At 44.8% G+C, this 21,964-nt stretch overlaps 1 protein-coding gene across 1 annotated transcript in view; it reads right to left on the minus strand.

Moving 5' to 3' along the window:
• The window catches only part of LOC126274593 (ATP-binding cassette sub-family C member 5-like), a 271,486-nt gene that overhangs the window by 115,299 nt on the left and 134,223 nt on the right, over positions 1-21,964 (minus strand). Inside the window, exons 10-12 of the mRNA XM_049977127.1 lie at positions 8,454-8,592; positions 6,006-6,132; positions 5,624-5,835 (exon numbers count right to left, since the gene is read on the minus strand). Of these exons, the coding sequence (XP_049833084.1) occupies positions 5,624-5,835; positions 6,006-6,132; positions 8,454-8,592 (478 nt within the window). The remainder of the gene's footprint in view (positions 1-5,623; positions 5,836-6,005; positions 6,133-8,453; positions 8,593-21,964) is intronic.

Here is a 21,964-nt window from a genome sequence, read left to right on the forward strand (position 1 = left end):
ACACCGGTAGAACGCAACGCGGGCGGCAATGACATGGGTGTTTTTTCGGTTATAGTTAGACAATAAGTCACACATTTCTTGGAAGGACAGACAGGCAGGTTCCCGCAGAGGGGCTAACTGAGATAGCAGCTGATAGATCCATGGGGAAATCCAAGATAGAAATAACGACTTACACATAGGAGCATCGACAACGCTGAAAGCCAAGAAGTGTTGCTGCAAGCGCTTCTCATAATCCTTCCAGTCTTCAGCGGCCTCGTCGTAAGGAGGGAATGGAGGTGGAGAAGAGGAAGACAGACGATGAGTAAGCGACGTCGACACCGCCTGAATAGCAGCCGTCAGCTGTGTTTGTTGTTCAATCAGCGCTTGCATAAGCTGTTCCATGTCTGCCCCGTGACGAACACACAAATCCACAACACAGTGAAAATATCCCATCCTCGTCGCCAAAAAAAGTTATAACCATTAATCACCAATAATTGCGTGGATATTCAAACACACTCGCTTAGAACAATAGCTGGTTACATGATAACAACTCAGTATCTCTCATTCGACTGTCGTGCTGTGACATGCGGCCGGCGCCGTTCGTAGCCAGGTGGCGCTCCCGCGCTCAGCCGAGTTGCGGAGTGCCTGTATCGCTGTTTGCGTGTACTGTTGTGGCGGCACTGTTAAATGTCGTGGCGCTGTTACAACAGACCCTAAATAATTATAAGTGTGAGGCCATCCACATGAGTGGTAAAAGAAGTCCATTAAACTTCAGGTACATCATAAATCAGTCAAATCTAAAGGCTGTAAATTCAACTAAATACCTAGGAGTTACAATTACGAACAACTTAAATTGGAAGGAAGACATAGAAAACGTTGTTGTGAAGGCTGACCAAAGACTGCATTTTATTGGCAGGACACTTAGAAAAGGTGACAGGTCTACTATGGAGACTGCTTACACTATGCTTGGCCGTCTCCTTTTGCAATACTTCGGCGTGGTGTGGGATCCTTACCAGATAGGACTGACAGAGTACATCGAAAAATTTCAAAGAAGGGCAGCACGTTTTGTATTAATGCGAAGTAGGGGAGAGGTGTCTCTAAAATAATACAGGATTTGGAATGGTCATCACTAAAACAAAGGCATTTTTCACTGTGGCAGAATCTCCTCACGAAATTCCAATCACAAACTGATCATCATCTAACACAGCTTGATTTTTCTACTCCATTCTTCTGTATATTATTCTTGGCATGAACTGTTAAGCTGATTGTGCAATAATTCAAACATTGGGAAATATTAATCTCTAAGGTGAAGAGCACAGGTTTTTCCCCCAGCCAATTTCAGTTGGAAAAATCGAGATTTTGTTGTGGGACATTATGGAATATTCCTGCTTCAGCTCCTACAAGCTCATGAAGTTCTGATAGGTTGCAGCACTGTACATAGCCTTCAAAATGGCATTTGTAATGGAGGAGCGTTCCAAGCAGAGCAATGTCATTCAGTTTTTTTTTTTTTTTTTTGTAGAAAACTGATGTGTCGAAGATATTTATAGGTGCTTGCGGGATGTCTGCGGACGACACATGAACCTGTGTTTAGTATATGCCGCCTTTAGAATCTGAAGACGGTCACTGTATGGCCGAAACCGGTTATGACTGTGTCATAAGAATGTGATTGCATCTATAACAAAAAATTTTACAAAATAATCAGTCACTCACTCCATTGACAAACTGGTTCCCCACCCCCGATTCACTGATGTCTTTGAAGTCCATGGGCACTCAGAACACATGCCTGCTTTTAAGCACAAAAGGATGGGTAGTAGTTTGCTCCAAGCCATATCCAATAGAGAGATACAGTGGATGTCTTAGTCTGGACAAAAATACTGTGAAATGCATTTAAAGAGAATACTGCGAAACTTACAACGAATGAGTCACCAAAAGAAATTTTTTAGGTGACATAAATTCATACTGGACAAGCTTTCAAGGAATAGTAAATATTATGACTCTGAGTTCTACGAATAAAAGCAGCATCTAACCCATACAGGAAAAAAGTTAAAACTAATGTCAAATGCTTTTTTTTGGGACATGTGAAATAGAACCTTTGGAGATGACGCAGTCCCACCTCTAACTGACAAACCAGGGACTCCTAAGATACGACTCGGCAAACAAATGGTAATGAGATGGGGAGCTATTAATATCAATGAGGGCTACTCGGGGAAGAAGGTAGAGCTGGCAGAGGCTGCAAGTAAGATGGGGCTGGACATTTTAGCTGTTAGTGACAGTCGGGTAAGGGGTGAGAAAGAAGAGGAAGTGGGAGAATACAAGGCCTACCTGTCAGGAGTCAAAGCAGGAATTGCACAATGGGGTGTAGGGCTTTTCATCAGGAAAGAAATGGAACCCAGCGTAGTTGCAATAAGGTATGTAAACGAACGACTGATGTGGATAGATTTGACAGTGTCTAGCAAGAAAATTGGGATTGTGTCAGTATATTCGCACTGTGAAGGGACAGATCAAGATAAGATTGATAGTTTTTATGAGGCACTCAGTGATGTAGTTGTTAGAGTAAAGGACAAGGACAGAGTTCTGCTCATGGGTGATTTTAATGCCAGGATTGGTTATGGGTAAATTTGGAGAGGGTATGGAGGCCAACAGGAACAGGAAACAACTCATGGATTTCTGTGCCAGTATGGGCTTAGTAATCACAAACTCCTTTTTTAAACATAAGAACATTCACTGGTACACTTGGGAAGACAGGGGAACCAGATCTGTCATTGACTATATAATAACAGATCAGAAACTCAGGAAGGCTGTGAGGGACACACGTGTATTCAGGGGATTCTTTGATGACACTGATCATTATTTAATCTGCAGTGAAATTGGGATTGTGAGGCCGAAAGTGCAGGTCAGGTCCATATGTAGGAGGATAAGAGTGGAGAAACTTCAGATAAGGAAATCAGGCACAAGGACATAACAGTGATCTCAGAAAGATACCAGTTGAATGTAGTCAATTACAGTCATTGGAAAAGGAATGGACAAGGTACAAAGACACAGTACTAGAAGTGGCTAAAGAATGTCTTGTAACAGTAGTGTGTAAAGGTAGGATGAAGCAAACAGCTTGGTGGAATGACACAGTCAAGGCAGCCTGTAAAAGGAAAAAGTAGGCATATCAAAAATGGCTACATACTAGAACTCAGGTAGACAGAGAAAGTTATATTGAAGAAGGAAACAAAGCCAAACAGATAATTGCAGCATCAAGAAGAAATCTTGGGAAGACTTTGGAAACAGGTTGGAGACTTTGGGTCACACTGCTGGAAAACCATTCTGGAGCATAATTAGTAGTCTTCGAAAGGGGGGTAAGAAGGAAATGACAGGTATTTTGGACAGGTCGGGAAAACTGCTGGTGAAACCTGTGGATTCCTTGGGCAGACGGAGGGAATATTTTGAAGAGTTGCTCAATGTAGGTGAAAATATGATCAGTCATGTTTCAGATTACGAGGTACAATGGGATAGGAATGATGATGGGAATAGGATCACATTTGAGGAAGCGGAGAAAATGGTCAATAGATTGCAGTGCAATAAAGCAGCTGGGGTGGCTGAAATTAAGTCGGATCTCATCAAATACAGTGGAATGTTGGGTCTTAAATAGCTACACAGGATAACTGAAATGGCCTGGGAGTCGGGACAGATTCCATCAGACTGGACAAAGCAGTAATCACACCAATCTTTAAACATGGAAACAGAAAAGATTGTAACAACTACAGAGGTATCTCTTTAATCAGCATTGTCGGTAAAATCTTCTCAGGTATTGTTGAAAGGAAAGTGCGAGTATTAGTTGAGGACCAATTGGATGAAAATCAGTGTGGGTTTAGGCCTCTTGAGGTTGTCAGGACCAGATCTTTAGCTTACGGCAAATAATGGAGAAGTGTTATGAGTGGAACAGGGAATTGTATCTATGCTTTATAGATCTAGAAAAGGCATATGACCGGGTTCCTAGGGGGAATTTATTGTCTGTTCTACAAGATTATGGAATAGGAGGCAAACTTTTGCAAGCGATTAAAGGTCTTTACATGGATAGTCAGGCAGAAGTTAGAGTTGACGGTAAATGGAGTTCATGGGTCAGAGTAGTTTCAGGGGTAAGACAAGGCTGCAACCTGTCTCCACTGTTTTTCATACTATTTATGGATCATATGTTGAAAACAATAGACTGGCTGGGTGAGATTAAGATATGTGAACACAAAATAAGCAGTCTTGCATATGCCGATGACTTAGTTGTGATGGCAGATTCGATTGAAAGTTTGCAAAGTAATATTTCAGAGCTAGATCAGAAATGTAAGGACTATGGTATGAAGATTAGCATCTCCAAAACGAAAGTAATGTCAGTGGGAAAGAGATATGAATGGATTGAGTGCCAAATAGGAGGAACAAAGTTAGAACAGGTGGATGGTTTCAAGAACTCAGGATGCATATTCTCACAGAATGGCAACATAGTGAAAGAAATGGAAGCGAGGTGTAGCAAAGCTAATGCAGTGAGCGCTCAGCTACGATCTACTCTCTTCTGCAAGAAGGAAGTCAGTACCAAGACTAAGTTATCTGTGCACCGTTCAATCTTTCGACCAACTTTGTTGTATGGGAGTGAAAGCTGGGTGGATTCAGGTTACCTTATCAACAAGGTTGAGGTTACGGATATGAAAGTAGCTAGGATGATTGCAGGTACTAGTAGATGGGAACAATGGCGGGAGGGTGTCTACGATGAGGAAATCAAAGAAAAACTGGGAATGAACTCTATAGATGTAGCAGTCAGGGCGAACAGGCTTAGATGGTGGGGTCATGTTACATGCATGGGAGAAGCAAGGTTACCCAAGAGACTCATGGGTTCAGCAGTGGAGGGTAGGAGGAGTCGGGGCAGACCAAGGAGAAGGTACCGGGATTCGGTTAAGAATGATTTTGAAGTAATAGGCTTAACATCAGAAGAGGCACCAATGTTAGCACTGAATAGGGGATCACGGAGGAATTTTATAAGGGGGTTGGTTGTTTTGGGGAAGGAGACCAGACAGCGAGGTCATCGGTTTCATCGGATTATGGAAGGATGGGGAAGGAAGTCGGCCGTGCCCTTTCAGAGGAACCATTCCGGCATTTGCCTGGAGTGATTTAGGGAAATCATGGAAAATCTAAATCAGGATGGCCGGACACAGGATTGAACCGTCGTCCACCCGAATGCGAGTTTATAAGGGGGACTACGCTCCAGACTGAACGCTGAAAGGCATAATCAGTCTTAAATCATGATGATGATGTGAAATAGGCCTTACTCCTTTCCTGCCTGGCAAGTTTCCACCCCCCCCCCCCTCTCTCTCTCTCTCTCTCTCTCTCTCTCTCTCTCTGTCTGTGTGTGTGTGTGTGTGTGTGTGTGTGTGTGTGTGTGTGTGTGTGTGTGTGTGTGCCTTCACCTTGTAAACATTCACCAAATCACTGATTATTTTCCATTGAAGGACTCATTATTATATCAAGCATTATTACAATGTCAAGAAATGGAAACTCCAGGTTGAACTACCAACAAAATTAGGAAAAGGATACATTATTACAGTGCTACTTTTTTAAACGGTATTTTAACAACAATGAATCAAATGCAGACCAAGACAACAGAATAATAACTTACATCTCCTGTAATGGCAGAAAGAAGAGAGCTTTTGCCAGATCCGACACTACCACATATACCAATTAACTTTCCACGGTGTACATCTAAAGTAATATCATGCAGTGTTTCCACAGGTTGGTTCTCATCTACACTGATAAATTTTCCTTCTTCCTCCATAGAATCATCATTTTCTACTGGTTCACGTTTCACAACACTCACTTTCTTTCTATTGCCTGTATAATAAAACAAATACACAACACATAAAACAATTGCCCACACGATAAAGATCCACTAACTTACTAACTAGCACATAACTCAATATGAGATGGCATCATTTCAACATTTTGTAATGCTGTGTGGTCAACTGTAAATGATATGGAGAGTGTTTAAGTTCCCTGTTTACCTTTCTTCTTGGATTTAGTGTCGCCAACTGCAACTTCCCATGCAAACGTTCCATTTCTGAATTCAACCAGTTTCTCTCCCACTGATCGTATGAATGGAGACTCATAGTTTGGTCGATGGAGAAATTTCTAAATAAAAATCAATAGAATGATGAAGATTCAAGTTAGTAGGTACTCACTTGATGCTATAAATATAAAGAAATAACAGGAATCTGAGAAACTTCTGACAGATACTTTGTCTATTACTGTATTTATTGTTTATAGAAAAAACACAACTACTTGCTATTTGTTTACAGCAAGTAGTTATTCGAAATGCCAATGAACAACATCCTTTAACAATAAATACACATCCTTTACAAAACAACTTAAGTTTACTTAATTATTTTTAAGGGACTAATGCTCACACAAACAAATAAAAATTTTACAGTTTTGATCCTCCAACATGTAAAGAGACTGAAGATTATTTTCACATCTAAATCATATGAAACAACCACACTAGCACTAAGGTATAAAAATATCAAGAGACTGGCAGAGCATATTATCTGCACTAGAAAGAAGAAAAAAATGAATAGCTTGAGACATACTAATAAAGTGAAGGAAGACAATAAATATACTGAATTTGGGGGAAATGTACAGTAACACAAAACACATGAAAATATCATCATCAAGCTTCCAGTTACATTTATCAGAAACTCCATTTCCCAGAAACTGTGGGAGAAAACAGATTAATAGACGCACACCGGTTACTTGCTTCCATCAATGCAAAAATGACAAGTAGACACTAGAATCAAAGGTTGGCAATGATGGAAAGGTTGCTGACCAGCTTTAAAAATTTAGTGCACGTGAAAGTGAAAAGTTCACCTGGACAGTAGTTTTATCGCTTCTACATTCACATGAAGCTACATCAGCATACTTTCAACTGGCAAATGCATGTCATTACAGTCATGTCCTGAATACGTACATGGAAAGAACCCACTGTATCTCAACCAAAGACAGCTTATCAGTCAAATCACAACATTAAACACAGCTCCTGGTCTGCAGAAGCGACATCTTGGTACAAGTAAATAGACGCTTTCAGGACAACATTAGATGTAGTTTGATTCAGTGAGAGAGTGACAGAAGAGAGAGTGGAGGATGCTAGGTGACAGGGGGTTAGGCTAGGCATTAGAGAGGCGTGTAGAGTACGTAATGATGGGTAAGGCAGTGAATGATGGGTAGGGAAAGGAGACAAAGGGGGGGGGGGGGGGGGGGGGAGAATTTGAAAAGGATAATGGTTGAGTAGGAGAGATGTTGAAAGGCAGATAAGCTGGGAGAAGAGAGGAGAGTTAGGTAGAGGCAGGTGAAGAAGGAGCAATGGGGAAGGGAGGGGAGGGGAGGGAAGGGAAGGGAGAGAACTACGAGTCACATTGTGAACAGATAGGGGTAGAGGGGAGTACCTTTTTCTAATATCTGTTTCAAATTTGACATTTATTTAACTGTGCTACCTGCTAGTGCAGTTGTTAGCCTGACACTACATTAGCAATCAGTAAGTATTCTGACATGTTTTTAATTAATCTCTTGTTTCTTTTACATTATGCAGCTTTGTTGCAGAAAAGGTAAAAAAAATAAGGTGGCATGACCATTCAGTTTGATGAAAACAAATAGGAAAAAAGGAGTATGGTTTCAAATATACACTCTCATATGCTGCTCCTGTCATGCAGTCTTTATCTTACGTGTATCCAGGATACTGGGTGATCTTTCAGTTATAGCACAGAAAATTACAACTTTCTCTCACCTTTTGCCCATCCTTTTGTAAAATGTGTGTGTTGAGAATCACTGAATTTTTCAGTTTTTATTTACATAGCCTTATCAGATTGGAGCTTTCAGGCACTTTATTACATCAGACAAAGCAGCCATGTGATTGGCATCTATTACTTAAAGATTTACTACACCGTTAGTTTTTTTTTTCTTTTTTTTCCATATATAAACCGAGGTACAAGATAATCTATTTCCATGTTCACTTTATACTGTTGAGTTCACATTTTATGAATGATTGGAGCAATTCTCTCTATGTCTGAACTACAAATTTCAAGTGTTTATGCTGGCAACACTGAGAGTTAAATACCAGCAAGGGTTTGTTCTTCTAAAAAGAAGTACGCAACATTTGCTTGGAAACAATTTTGAACCTTATTTTAAAGCAACATGGTGTGTGTGTGTGTGTGTGTGTGTGTGTGTGTGTGTGTGTGTGTGTGTGTGTGTGTGTGAGAGAGAGAGAGAGAGAGAGAGAGAGAGAGAGAGAGAGAAGAAGAAGATGAAGAAGACGAAGAAGATACCCTACATACGTACATATTAATGTTGCTGTTGGATGCATTTCTTACCACACACACACACACACACACACACACACACACACACACACACACACACACACAAATAAAATATCTGATGATCTTAACATGTATTTATTTTACCTGCAGTTTTTTACAGCTGACATTTGCTTCTGCTAAACATTTAATGCCGTAAGGAAGTGTTCCCACAGTAAATTGCATAGCAGTAAACACTGCAAATATTGTAAATACTTCAGCTGCAATCAGGTTGTTTCCAGTAATGCTAAAAAGAAATAAAACCCTATTAAAACTGGAACCTCTATGACCAGCATAGAAAATTCTCTCTCCAAATTAATGCACTGATAACTGCGTCTCAGATCACTATGCTTCTGAAACCTGAAAGATGTTAAAAATATGTAATGCAACTTTGTTAGCAATAAGTAAACCAAACAGTTACATCCAATAACAACTACGTTACTATGACTAGTGCTGCAGAAGCTACATGCTTTTAGGAACACTTTCATACCTCCAAAAGAAATTTGTCTGTCCAATGGCTCAGATATAAACTGTTCTTGCATACAAATGAGTCATTAATTATATAATAATATATATTACTTTCAGCAAGTTAACTTCACATTAAGAATGGTATGATCATAGAAGTAACAGGGCAAGGGCTTTCTCCGAAAAATTACAGTTCCTAGTATTCACTTACTTATTAATTTTGTTTGTGTTTGTGGTGGGGGGAGGGGGAGTGGGGGCAGCTGAGGTCATAAGTGCTCGAATCATATTTTTAAAAGGGCTGGTTGCTGAGTAAAGCATTCTGTAGTTCTTGAAATTAGGTAAGACAGAGGAGTGAAAACGTTATTAGTACATAAGTAAAACTTTAAGGACTAAAGAAAGTGGACCCCAAACACTAGCTGAAAGGCCACAAACATAGTGTTCCACTACCTGTGAGGTATCTGCTGAATGCTCAGATAGATCAGATGTAACACATACATTACAATGAAAGGGGATACAAAAATGGCGTTGTGTTAGAAAGTAGTGCACCACCAGTGAGCGTAAGTGGTGTGGGGTGCCACTTAACAGATGACGACAATGGAAAAGACAGTGCCCAATACATATACTATCTGCTTGAGATGAGAAGGACCAGAGGTGGTTGGCAAGCCATGGGGAGGGTTTTAATATCCCTAAAATTTTGTTCCCACAGACAGAAAATCAGTGTTCACACTAGAGTAATAGAATGTTCCTATGTACAGCCATGAGGAAATCATCAATCAGGGCAGAATACCTACACGGCCTTGGTAGTAGAACAGTAGCCTTCAAAGCTTCATCAGTGGCCAAATCTCCTGACACACATATCTCCAGCAACCAACACAAATGACACAACTGGTGGCAGCATCAGCAAGTGACTGAAGATAGTTGTGGATCCACCGTACTAAAGTGTGGTACATGTACATTGCACGGAGGTTCTGGAGAGCACTGAGGGATTCGAAGAATACTACATACCCAGAGAATCAGTGCCACCAGATGCATTGTGTGTCATGATGAAGGGCAGTAAACTCTGTAGCAAAACTCAAGAGGTCTAATTGGCAACACCTAAAACAATCTTAAAAAAGAACAAAGGCACACCCCACACTATACTCATTCTCAGAGCCATTGATATACATGATGGTGCCATCAGCAAGCTGCATGCAAAACTCCATAAATGTCAAGTGAAGTAAATCCTAGATGGTTGCAGACCTCTGCACAAATCTGGGGGAGGGGGGTGTAAATGCTTGGCCCTTAAGAATGTAGCTGACAGCCCCCTAAGATGAAGTTTTGGTTGGTTGGGTGTGGGATTGAAGGGACCAGACTGCTAAGGTCATCGGTCCCTTGTTCCACGATAAAATCACACGAAATAAAAACTGTCAGTCGTTAAAAACGGAGAACTGAGAGAAGGGACGACACAATACAAGAAAGGCAGACAAAGACCAGACAAACGGAACTTAAATCGCACCGAGTGCGAAGGTGGTTGACCGACCATGAAAATAAGGAAAAGCCAACCACCAAATGACATTAAAACCCACAGTTTAAAACCACAGGCCAAAGGCCCAAGTCAATACAGGAAATAAAAGGACAAACACTCAAATCATACGATAAAAACCCCCTGCCCGAATAAAACTCAACACGAGGTACGCCATAGCATCGTCATCACATAAAAGGGCAGGGAGGGTATCAGGCAGCGCAAACGTCTGCCTGAGTCCTGTTAAAAGCGGGCAGTCCACCAAAATGTGGACCACCGTCAGAGCTGCCCCGCAGCGACATAGCGGTGGGTCCTCCCGGCGCAACAAATGGCCGTGCGTCAGCCACGTGTGGCCAACGCGCAGCCGGCAGAGGACGACAGAGTCCTTCCGAGAGGCCCGCATGGAGGAGCGCCACACACCGGTCATCTCCTTCACCGCCCGAAGTTTGTTGGGCGTGGGCAGGGTGCGCCACTCGTCACCCCAGGCACCAAGCACTTTCTGGCGCAAAAGCGACAGGAGATCACACTCCATAAGGCCGAGTTCCAGAGCCGGTGAACTCACTGCCTGTTTAGCCAGCGTGTCAACCCGCTCATTGCCCGGGATGCCGACATGACCTGGGGTCCAAACAAAGACCACGGAGCGGCCGCAACGGGCAAGAGCATGGAGCGACTCGTGGATGGCCATCACCAGACGGGAACGAGGAAAGCACTGGTCAAGAGCTCGTAAACCACTCAGGGAGTCACTACAGATCACAAAGGACTCACCTGAGCGGGAGCGGATATACTCTAGGGCGCGATACATGGCAACCAACTCGGCAGTGTATACACTGTTCCCGGGTGCCAGCGACCGTTGCTCACAATGATCCTCTAGAGTAAGAGCGTAACCAGTGCGACCAGAGACCATCGAACCGTCGGTATAGGTCACGGCAGATCCGGGAAACTCGGCAAGGAGAGCAACAAAGCGGCGGCGGAGGGCCGGAGGAGGGACCGAGTCTTTCGGACCCTGTGCCAAATCCAGCCGGATGCATGGTCGGCGCACACACCAAGGGGGCAGACGGAGATTGGGCCGGAAAACAGGCGGGAGAGGAAAAAACTCAATCCCACACAGTAGAGCCCGGATGCGAACCGCGATCGTACACCCTGACCGGGGCCGCCTGTCTGGAAGATGGACGATCGAGTGTGGGAACAGGAGACGGTAGTTGGGATGCCCTGGCAAGCTACAAACGTGGGCAGCATAAGCGGCCAGAAGTCGGTCGCGCCGGATCCGCAATGGAGGAACACCAGCCTCCACAAGTAAGCTGTCAACAGGGCTTGTCCGAAATGCTCCTGTGGCGAGTCGGATCCCGCAGTGATGGATGGGATCCAGCAATTGCAACGCTGATGGCGACGCCGAACCATAAGCCACACACCCATAATCAAGGCGGGACTGGATCAGCGCTTGATACAGCCGGAGAAGGGTGGACCGATCGGCACCCCATCCGGTGTGGCTAAGGCAACGGAGAGCGTTTAAATGCCGCCAGCATGTTTGTTTAAGCTGCCTAATATGAGGCAGCCAAGTCAGCCGGGCATCAAATACCAGTCCCAAGAACCGATGCGTCTCTACCACAGCAAGAGGTTCACCGTCAAGGTAAAGGCGTGGCTCAGGGTGAACCGTGCGACGCCGGCAGAAATGCACAACGCAGGTCTTAGCGGCCGAAAACTGGAAGCCGTGCGCTACAGCCCACGACTGCGCCTTGCGGATAGCGCCCTGCAGCTGGCGCTCAGCAACTGCAATGCCAGCGGAGCTGTAGTAGAGGCAGAAATCGTCTGCATACAACGAAGCTGCGACGGACGATCCCACTGCCTCAGCGAGCCCATTGATCGCAATTAAAAACAGGGAGACACTGAGGACAGACCCCTGTGGGACCCCGTTCTCCTGGACCCGGGAGGAACTATGGGACGCAGCAACTTGCACGCGGAAGGAACGAGACGACAGAAAATTCTGAATAAAAATCGGGAGCGGGCCCCTAAGACCCCACCCATGAAGTGTGGCCAGGATGTGATATCGCCAAGTCGTATCGTACGCCTTCCGCATGTCGAAGAAGACGGCAACCAGATGTTGGCGGCGTGCAAAGGCTGTACGGACGGCAGACTCTAGGGAGACCAGATTATCGACGGCAGAGCGGCCTTTGCGGAACCCACCCTGAGACGGAGCCAGAAGGCCTCGAGACTCGAGGAGCCAACTCAACCTCCGGCTCACCATACGTTCTAGCAACTTGCAAAGAACGTTGGTGAGGCTTATGGGGCGGTAGCTGTCCACCTCCAGTGGGTTCTTGCCAGGTTTCAACACGGGGAGGACGATGCTTTCTCGCCATTGAGACGGGAACACACCCTCAACCCAGATGCGGTTGAAAACATCTAGGAGGCGTCGCTTGCAATTCACAGAGAGGTGTTTCAGCATCTGGCTGTGGATGCGGTCTGGCCCAGGAGCCGTATCAGGGCAAGCAGATAGGGCACTCTGGAATTCCCAGTCGCTGAAAGGAGCATTGTACGACTCCGCGTGGCGCGTGTGAAAGGAAAGCCTCCAACTTTCCAACCGCTCTTTCCGGGAGCGGAAGGCCAGTGGGTAATTCGTAGATGCGGAACACTGAGCAAAATGCGCTAACCGGTCCGCAATCGTGTCGGAGTCAGTACACACCACTCCATTCAGCGAAAGCCCAGGGACAGAGACAGGCGGCCGATAGCCATGGAGTCGCCTAATCTTAGCCCAAACCTGCGATGCAGAGGTACGGACGCCAATGGTGGAAACATACCGTTCCCAGCACTCCTGCTTCCGTTGGCGAATAAGGCGTCGGGCACGGGCACGGAGCTGTTTAAAAACGATGAGGTTCTCCAAGGACGGGTGCCGCTTATGGCGTTGAAGAGCCCGCCGGCGATCTCTAATCGCCTCTGCGATCTCGGGCGCCCACCAAGGCACAGTCCTCCTCCAAGGGGACCCGGATGAACAGGGAATCGCAGATGCCGCCACAGAAACGATGCCGGTGGTGACCGACTGAACCACCGCATCAATGGTGTCAGGGGAAGGAGGTGCGATAGTGGCGAGAGAGGAGAACAAGCCCCAATCAGCCTTATTCAGAGCCCATCTGGAGGGGCGTTCAGAAGAGTGACGCTGTGGTAGTGACAGAAAGATGGGGAAATGGTCACTACCACATAAGTCGTCATGGACACTCCAGTGGATGGATGGTGAAAGTCCGGGGCTGCAGATAGAAAGGTCGATGGCCGAAAATGTGCCATGGACGACGCTGAAATGTGTCGGCTCTCCCGTGTTTAAGAGGCAGAGGTCAAGCTGCGAGAGAAGAGTCTCGACATCTCTACCCCGGCCAGTAATCGCGGCGCTACCCCACAGGGGGTTATGGGCGGAAGATACAAACTGCAGACAGTAATAGGCTGAGGCGTCCACATCCTTACAGCGACAGCCTCTAAAGGTGTGTGAAGAGGTACACATTCGCTGTAGACAGAGTTAAGGATGTAGACGCAGACTCCACCAGATACCCTCTCATAAGCTGCCCGGTTCTTGTAATAACCCCGATACCCACGTAGGGCAGGGGTCCGCATTGCCGGAAACCAAGTTTCCTGTAGGGCAATGCAGAGGAAAGGGTGACTGCTGATGAGTTGGCGAAGCTCAGCAAGGTGGTGGAAAAAAGCGCTGCAGTTCCACTGGAGTATTGCTTTGTCCATGTCCGAAAAAGGCGTGAAGGGGCCGAGGAGGCAGATCACGCTACTGGGTCACCTGCTGCCACCGATGGAGGACCAGTACAATCTGCTTCCATGGCGTCTGAGGGTCCGGCGAGATCCAGGTCCTCAGCGGACGCCCGGATCTCCACCTTATCCCCGGACGCAGAGCCTGTAGGGAGCAGTGGGGTGGATGCCACCGCGTGGTCCTTGGCCTTAGAGGTCTTCTTCTTCGTCTTGTCTCTCTGGTCCTTGGGTTTCATTGGCTGGGAGGGCTCCAGCGAGTCAGTCTCCGGGACGGAGGAGGAGCAGGAAGCCCTGCGATCAGCCACTGGTCTGCTTTTCTTCCATTGGCTGACGTCACCCTTCCCAGAGGCGGAAACCTGGGAAGGAAGGGACCCAAGGGACCCTGTCCGTGCTATTCGAGCCGGGGAAGTTTGAGGCTTCCACAGCTTAGAAGTGGGGACTGATGTCCCCGATGGTTGGGGGGTTGCTGCTCCTGAGGCAGGTAGTGCAGGAGCAGCAGGGAGTGAAGTGCCCCCCACCATCAAGGGGGCAGGTGTAGCATTCCGGCTCTGAGAGGTGGCAGTCTGAGGGAGAGCTAATGGGGCCATAACAGTAGTAGCCGCGGCGTAAGAGGCAGGCATTCGAATAGGATGGAGGCGTTCGAACTTCTGCCTGGCCTCAGTGTATGTCAGGCGGTCCAGGGTCTTATACTCCATGATTTTGCGCTCTTTCTGGTAGATCCTGCAGTCCGGCGAGCAAGGTGAGTGGTGCTCTCCGCAGTTTACACAGATGGGAGGCGGAGCACATGGAGTATCGGGATGTGATGGGCGTCCACAATCTCGACATGTGAGGCCGGAAGTACAGCGGGAAGACATATGCCCGAACTTCCAGCACTTAAAGCACCGCATCGGGGGAGGGATATATGGCTTGACGTCACAACGATAGACCATCACCTTGACCTTCTCAGGTAAAGTATCACCCTTGAAGGCCAAGATGAAGGCACCGGTGGCAACCTGCTTATCCCTTGGACCACGATGTACGCGCCGGACGAAGTGGACACCTCGCCGCCCTAAATTGGCGCAAAGCTCGTCATCGGACTGCAATAGAAGGTCCCGATGGAATATTATGCCCTGGACCATATTAAGACTCTTATGGGGCGTGATTGTAACCGGAACATTCCCCAGCTTGTTACAATCAAGTAACCAGCGGGACTGGGTGGAGGACGCCGATTTGATCAAAACCGAGCCCGAGCGCATTTTGGACAAGTCCTCCACCTCCCCGAACTTGTCCTCTAAGTGCTCGACGAAGAACTGAGGCTTCATGGATGTAAAGGATTCACCATCAGCTCTCGTACACACCAGGTAGCGGAGCGAGTATGGTTCGCTGGCATCCTTAGTCTTTCGTTCCTCCCATGGTGTAGCCAGAGAGGGGAACGATTTGGGGTCATATGTAGTTGCGTTGTATTGAGCCCTGGAACGCTTAGAGACTGCTGGCGGCTGGCCACCAGCAAGAGATGATGTACCACGCTTTATTGCGGGTCATCCGCCCTGATGCCACCTACTCCGACCAAGGGCCCTCCCCACGGGCGCCACCCAGCCTCAGCAACGACCACCTGGCAGGATGGCCATTGCCGGGAGTCCCAATGCCCCAAGGAGATAGGCATCTACTCCTTGGCATACGTGGGGAGTTAACGGCGCTGGCATCAGCAGAGCGATCCCTGTGTAGTCAGGCGGCTACAACCAACAGGGTACATGGCGGCCCCACCACAACGGACTGGCTACCGTGCTGGATTTCAGGTGATGTAGTCCAATATCGTCATTGGCGCATAAAGCGGCACAGCATAGCAGACTGCAAGAAACCGCACCCAAGAACAAATCCACGCCCTAGAGATGGTAGGTGAGCGGGACTGCTAAGCGATGACGACAAACCTGGCTAGAGATGGTAATGCTTGATGGACACATCGCTCCTTGTAAGGCGCCCTTCCCCAATCGGCTCGCTCTGCGGAAAATTTAGAAGGATGGAGGTCAAACCCGTTAGGGGACCATCTCACAAGGCCAAAACGTTTGAGACTCCTTTTAGTCGCCTCTTACGACAGGCAGGAATACCGTGGGCCTTTTCTTACCCCCGAACCCACAGGGGGGGGATGAAGTTTTAAACCAGAATACAAACTCGAACACTGAGCAGCTACAAAGAAGCATCACTTGCCTCATAGACAGTTCCACAGACACTCTTAACTGGACTGGTAGCAAATGCACCAGTAGCCAAATGGAAACCTGTGATAATAAATTGTGTTACGGCAACATAAGGTGGACACACACACACACACACACACACACACACACACACACACACACACACAAACACACACAAATGAAAACACTAGACATCCTTTGCGCAGCTTTGTTTGGACTGAGGACCAATACAAACACAGGACTGTCCAGTTCACTCCTAATGAGGTGCCATGCAGAACACGAAAGAAATTAAGAAAATGGACATAACACCCTTCCAAGCTGAATATGTGGAAGTATCAACATAATTTTCAACCGAGCCTTAACTTCAGAAATATCATAGTTTTGATGAATGGAAGAGCGGCAAGATCAAGAAGTAATGACATGCTAAGGCACTCCTTTCGCCACCAGAAATTCACACAGACTGTGGAAGCTATTTTCTATACTGCACTAGTCCAGGTACTCGAGACAGAATTGAAGTTGCCACTTGAGTGAATAAATCTGCCAAGAGCTGCAATCTGACTTGAGAAAATATTAACAAGGAGAGCTAGAACCAGAAGAGCAATAAAAATGTGGTCTTGTTTCTAAAAACTGCCTAACACAGTGGGGCAGGTGGCCTCAGAGGCTCCATCTGGGAACTGTGTGGAGGATTCCCCCTCTCCAACATGTGCCATAGGACTTTTCCAAACAAAATAAAAAGTTACAGGCTAAGTCTGGCTCTTCTGCAGGATGTTGATCATGATGCAGGTCGACAGGACAAGACGGTTGACTGCAGAGCATGCCTATGCAGACACTACTGCTGAGGGAAACAAGACAGTACCTGGAAGGAAAATGTCTGTTCTTACCAGGCTTAAGTATAGGTATTACAGTGGCTTTGTACCAATGTACAGGAAATTATGATATCTTATGATATGACTGTATACATAGGAGGGAAGTGCTTGGTATTGGGAGATAGGTCTGCTACATATGAATTGTCCTGGAGCAGACAATCATAGTGATGAAATAGCATGCTCCAACTCCCTCACAATTTGCATCTACGTGAGTACTCTGCAATTCACGTCCAAGTGCTCAGAGGAGGGTTCAAAGAAAAACTTTCAGATGATTCCTCGACCATTCCATTCTCAAACTGCTCTTGGGAATTATGAACAATTGAATCTTTCCTTGTGAATTCTGATTTCTCTTATTTTATTGCGATGGACATTTCTCCCTTTATAAGTGGGAGTCAACAAAATATTACCACATTTACATGAGAAAGATAGTGATTAAAATTCTTGAGGCAAAGAAAAATGGTTTATATATACATATAGTGTAGAAGGTCTCTCTGGTGCATCTGTTGTACCTTCTGTGTGTGTGGCTGATAAAATACAACCTTTGTTTTTCCTTCCCCACTACATTATTTATGTGGCAATTCCACTGAATTGACAACTTTAGATTCATACCATTTATCACGTAACAGTAACGTAATTCAATTCTTTTTAGTATTCTTGCGGAGGACCTCACGCTTTATCATTCAGGGTCAACTGTCTTTTTTGCAGCATACAGCTAACCTGTCTAAATCCTTTTGTAATTCTTATTGACCTTCTGATGACTTAACTAGACAGTAAATGACAGTATCATCTGTAAACAAATATAGGAGGGCTCTTCACATTGTGTCCCAAATAGTTTGTAGAGATTAGAAACAACGGAGGGGCTACAACATTTCATCGGGGCATGCCAGGTATCACTTTTGTTTCATTCAATGACTTCCCATCACTTGCTATGAACTGTGTCCTTTTTGACAAGGATTTGCAAATCCTGTTGCACAACTGAGATATACTGCATACGCACTCCGTTCTGATAGAAGATGCTTGTGGGGAAAAGTGTCAAAAGCCTTCTGGAAATCTAGAAATATAATTTCAACTTGAGAAGCCCTGCCAACAGGCGTCATTACTTCATGTGAAAAAGGGCCAGTTGTTTTTCACAAAAATGATTTTTCTAAAGCTGTGCTACGAGTCAATAGATCACTTTTCTTGGGATAATTCGTAATGTTCAAGCACAGTACATGTTCCAAAATCATACTGAAAACTGATGTCTGTGGTACGGGTCTATAGTTCAGCAGAATACTTCTTTTTCCTTTCCTATGTATTGGTATCATCTGTGAATCTTTCCAGTCTTTAGGTATGGATTTCTCATTGATGAGCAGTGGTATATGATGAGTGACTTAAGCTGCTACACTACAGCCGAGGGTTATTCGTGTTGACAGCTGTTTTTAATTTGAAGTCTATAATGTCTATAATGTTTACTGCATCTCCTTTGGTGAAGGAATTTCAGAAAAACGTGCACAGTCAGTTAACATGTAATACCAATATACACACAAATTTTCACAGAATCTAATAGTACTAAATATGACACTCAAGCAATGAAAACTAAATTCCAGGTTGGAATACCAACAATATTATGAAAAGGAAAGGTTGTTACTCAGTGTAAAGATGACACACACAGTTGCAGATAGGCACAACTAAAAGACTGTAACACATTTAGCATTTGGTCAACACTGTGTGTGTGTGTGTGTGTGTGTGTGTGTGTTTGTGTAAAACTGTCTTTTTGTTGTGCCTGTCTGTAACTCAACGTTATCAGCTTTACAGTGAGTAGCAATCTATCCTTTCCCTAATATCGTTAAACATGACCATTGTGAAAAGTCACATCTGCTACTGAGACTCAAATTTATACAACTGAAAATTTTGAAACATTTATGGTATCTGGCAGAAGATTTCATTAAAAACATTAAATATTTTTCTCAAAATTTTATAACATGAAGTACTTGAATAGGTTACAATATTTTCAAAAGGTAGCACAAAGTAGCCCCCTACCATCCTCCCCCACCCATGGTAATGCGACAGTTTATGCCTTCCAAACAATAGCTTGTCTATAATAAACTTTGTCCGTGTGGATGATGCCCAGATCAAAGGACTGCAATTTTCTTGTGCAGCACTGTGGCAGGAACTCTGTAAGTGCACACTGAATACATTTGTACTTTTTGTTGTGCAGGGCAAACATCTACAAACAGGAGAATTATCCTGTTACAGGTTCCCATTCTTACATCATTGTTATGAGTTGTTTTCAATTAGTTCCAGTGTCATCCACACTTTTGTTACTGGCACTGTAGTTCTTGGGCAATATTTTTACATTTTTAAAACAATATGGTTTTTCTGATTTGTCAATCACAAATGATACATTTTTTTCTGATCCATCACCATTTGTGCCTATCATTACTGTACGGTGAACTTTACTATGTTTTCCTCCTTTTATGTTGAAGATGCCCTTAAGTTTATATTTCTTTGTATGTTCTTGTAATCTAACACTCTGCCATTCATAACAGTTTTTATGTCTACATTGCTTCCTTTATCACAAACAGTTTTGTACATCATATTATACCACTTCTTGTACCTATCATTTCACTCATTACAAGTGGAGAATGATTCCAAGCATACTGACCACCTTCAGAACTTTTTCGCATATCATCATGCCATTCATGAGGATGTTGGAATGATGTGCTGCCTGAAATCAGTTTTCGTAATTTCTCCTGGCACTACATATTTAGGATAACTGAGTAACTGTCACATTTTATTTCACTTTATTTTGTTTTTTACTTGGGCTTTCCAAAATACGAGCTTCATTTTGCACAAGAAACACAGGTATCCCTAAAGTGTGTGCTTCAGCAACGAATGTTCTGCAAAGATCTTCAACTCTTCCGAGAATTTTTACTTTCTCTTCCATCCAAAGGATTTTGGTGCCTCTTTTTGTAACATTTTCCTTCTTAAAAGTGCAACTGGAAACACTTGACTTCTAAAAGAAATAGCTAGCAACACTACACTCTGATCACGTGACACGGACTCGACTAATGTCTGAAGTAGTGCCGGAGGGGATGAACAACATGAATCCTGAAGGGCTGTCCACAGATCCGTAAGAGTATGAGGGGGTGAAGATCTCTTCTGAACAGCATGTTGCAAGGCATACCAGATATGCTCAATAATGTTCATATCAGGGGAGTTAGGAGGCCAGTAGCAGTGTCTAAACTCAAAAAGAGTGGTCCTGGAGCCACTCTGTAGCAATTCTGGACGTGTGAGGTGTCGCATTGTCCCGTCGGAATTGCCCAAGTCCGTCAGAATGCACAATGGATATGAATGGATGCAGGTGATTAGACAGCATGCTTACTTGTGTGTCATCTGCCAGTCATATCTACACCTATCAGGGATCCCATATCACTCCAACTGCACAGGCCCCACACCATTACACAGCCCCCAACAGCTTGAAGAGTTCCCTGCTGATATGCAGTGTCCATGGATTCATGAGGTTGTCTCCATATCTGTGTATGCTCATCCGCTCGACAGAATTTGAAACAAGACTTGTCCGACCATGCAACATGTTTCCAGTCATGTTGATTGGCCCAGGTGAGGCATAAGGCTTTGTGTCATGCAATCATCAAAGTTACATGAGTGGATCTTCTGCTCCAAAAGATTATATTGATGATGTTTTTTTGAATGGTTTGCACACTGACATTTGTTGATGGCCCAGCACTGAAATCTGCAGCAATTTCCGTAAGTTTTGCATTTCTGTCACACTGAACGATTCTCTTCAGTCGTTATTGGTCCCATTCTTGCTGGATCTTTTTCAGGCTACAGCGATGTTGGAGACTTAATGTTTTACCGGTTCCTGATATTCACGGTACACTCATGAAAGGGTCATGTGGGAAAATCCCCACTTCATCACTACCTCAGAGATGTTGTGTCTCATCGTTCAGACTCACTTAAATCTTTATAACCTGCCATTGTAGCAGCAATAACTGATCTTACACATGACAGACACTTGTTGTCTTACATAGGTGTAGCTGACAGCAGTGCCATATTCTGCCTGTTTATATATCTCCGTATAAGAATACATATGCCTATACCAGTTTCTTTGGTGCTTCAGTGTAGTTACCAACACTGGGAAGTTGATGTCTTTTGTATATGACCATCATCACAGTGAGAGGTTAACACAAAAACAAAATGGCTACAATACTGTAAGCACAATCCATTCCATTCATGTTTCAAGTGTGAGAAGAATGACTGTTTGGATGCTTCTGTGCCCACTGTGAGTAATCTGTCCTCACAATCTCTGCAAAAGCTGTTAGTAGGGGGTTGCAGTATATTCCTTCAATCATCATTTAAATCCAATTGCTGAAATTTTTAAGTAAGCTTCCTAAGGATTTTTATGTCTTATCTTCAAGAGTCTGTCATTTCAGTCCTTCCAGCACTTTCCTGACCTCTCCCGTGGATCAAACATACACGTGACCATCTTTGCTTCCTACTCTGTAGTCGTTCAGTCCTCCCTAAAGGTGTACATAAAATCTGGGAACACTTTCAATTATTTATTGCACAAGAACTAAACATTGTACAGATGTCATTCGTATTGCATTTTGAAGAGAAACTCTGGAAGTTTCTTTAACATTTGATATGTGAACCATGTGTGACCCGGCAGACATCAATACTGTAATTGAATTCTTGCCATACCATGGCATTGTCGACTGTGGCTTCCCGTATTCTCTCCCAGAGCTCTGCTACATCATGTGGTAGAGGCGGAACATACAACAAATCTTTAATGTGTCCCCACAGAAAAAAGTCACACGGAATGAGATTTGGTGAGCGTGGAGGCCATTTCATGAAACAGCTGTCCCCTTCTGTAGCACG

The sequence above is a fragment of the Schistocerca gregaria genome, chromosome 1 (genome assembly GCF_023897955.1).
Source record: "Schistocerca gregaria isolate iqSchGreg1 chromosome 1, iqSchGreg1.2, whole genome shotgun sequence".
Taxonomy (NCBI): Eukaryota; Metazoa; Arthropoda; class Insecta; order Orthoptera; family Acrididae; genus Schistocerca; species Schistocerca gregaria.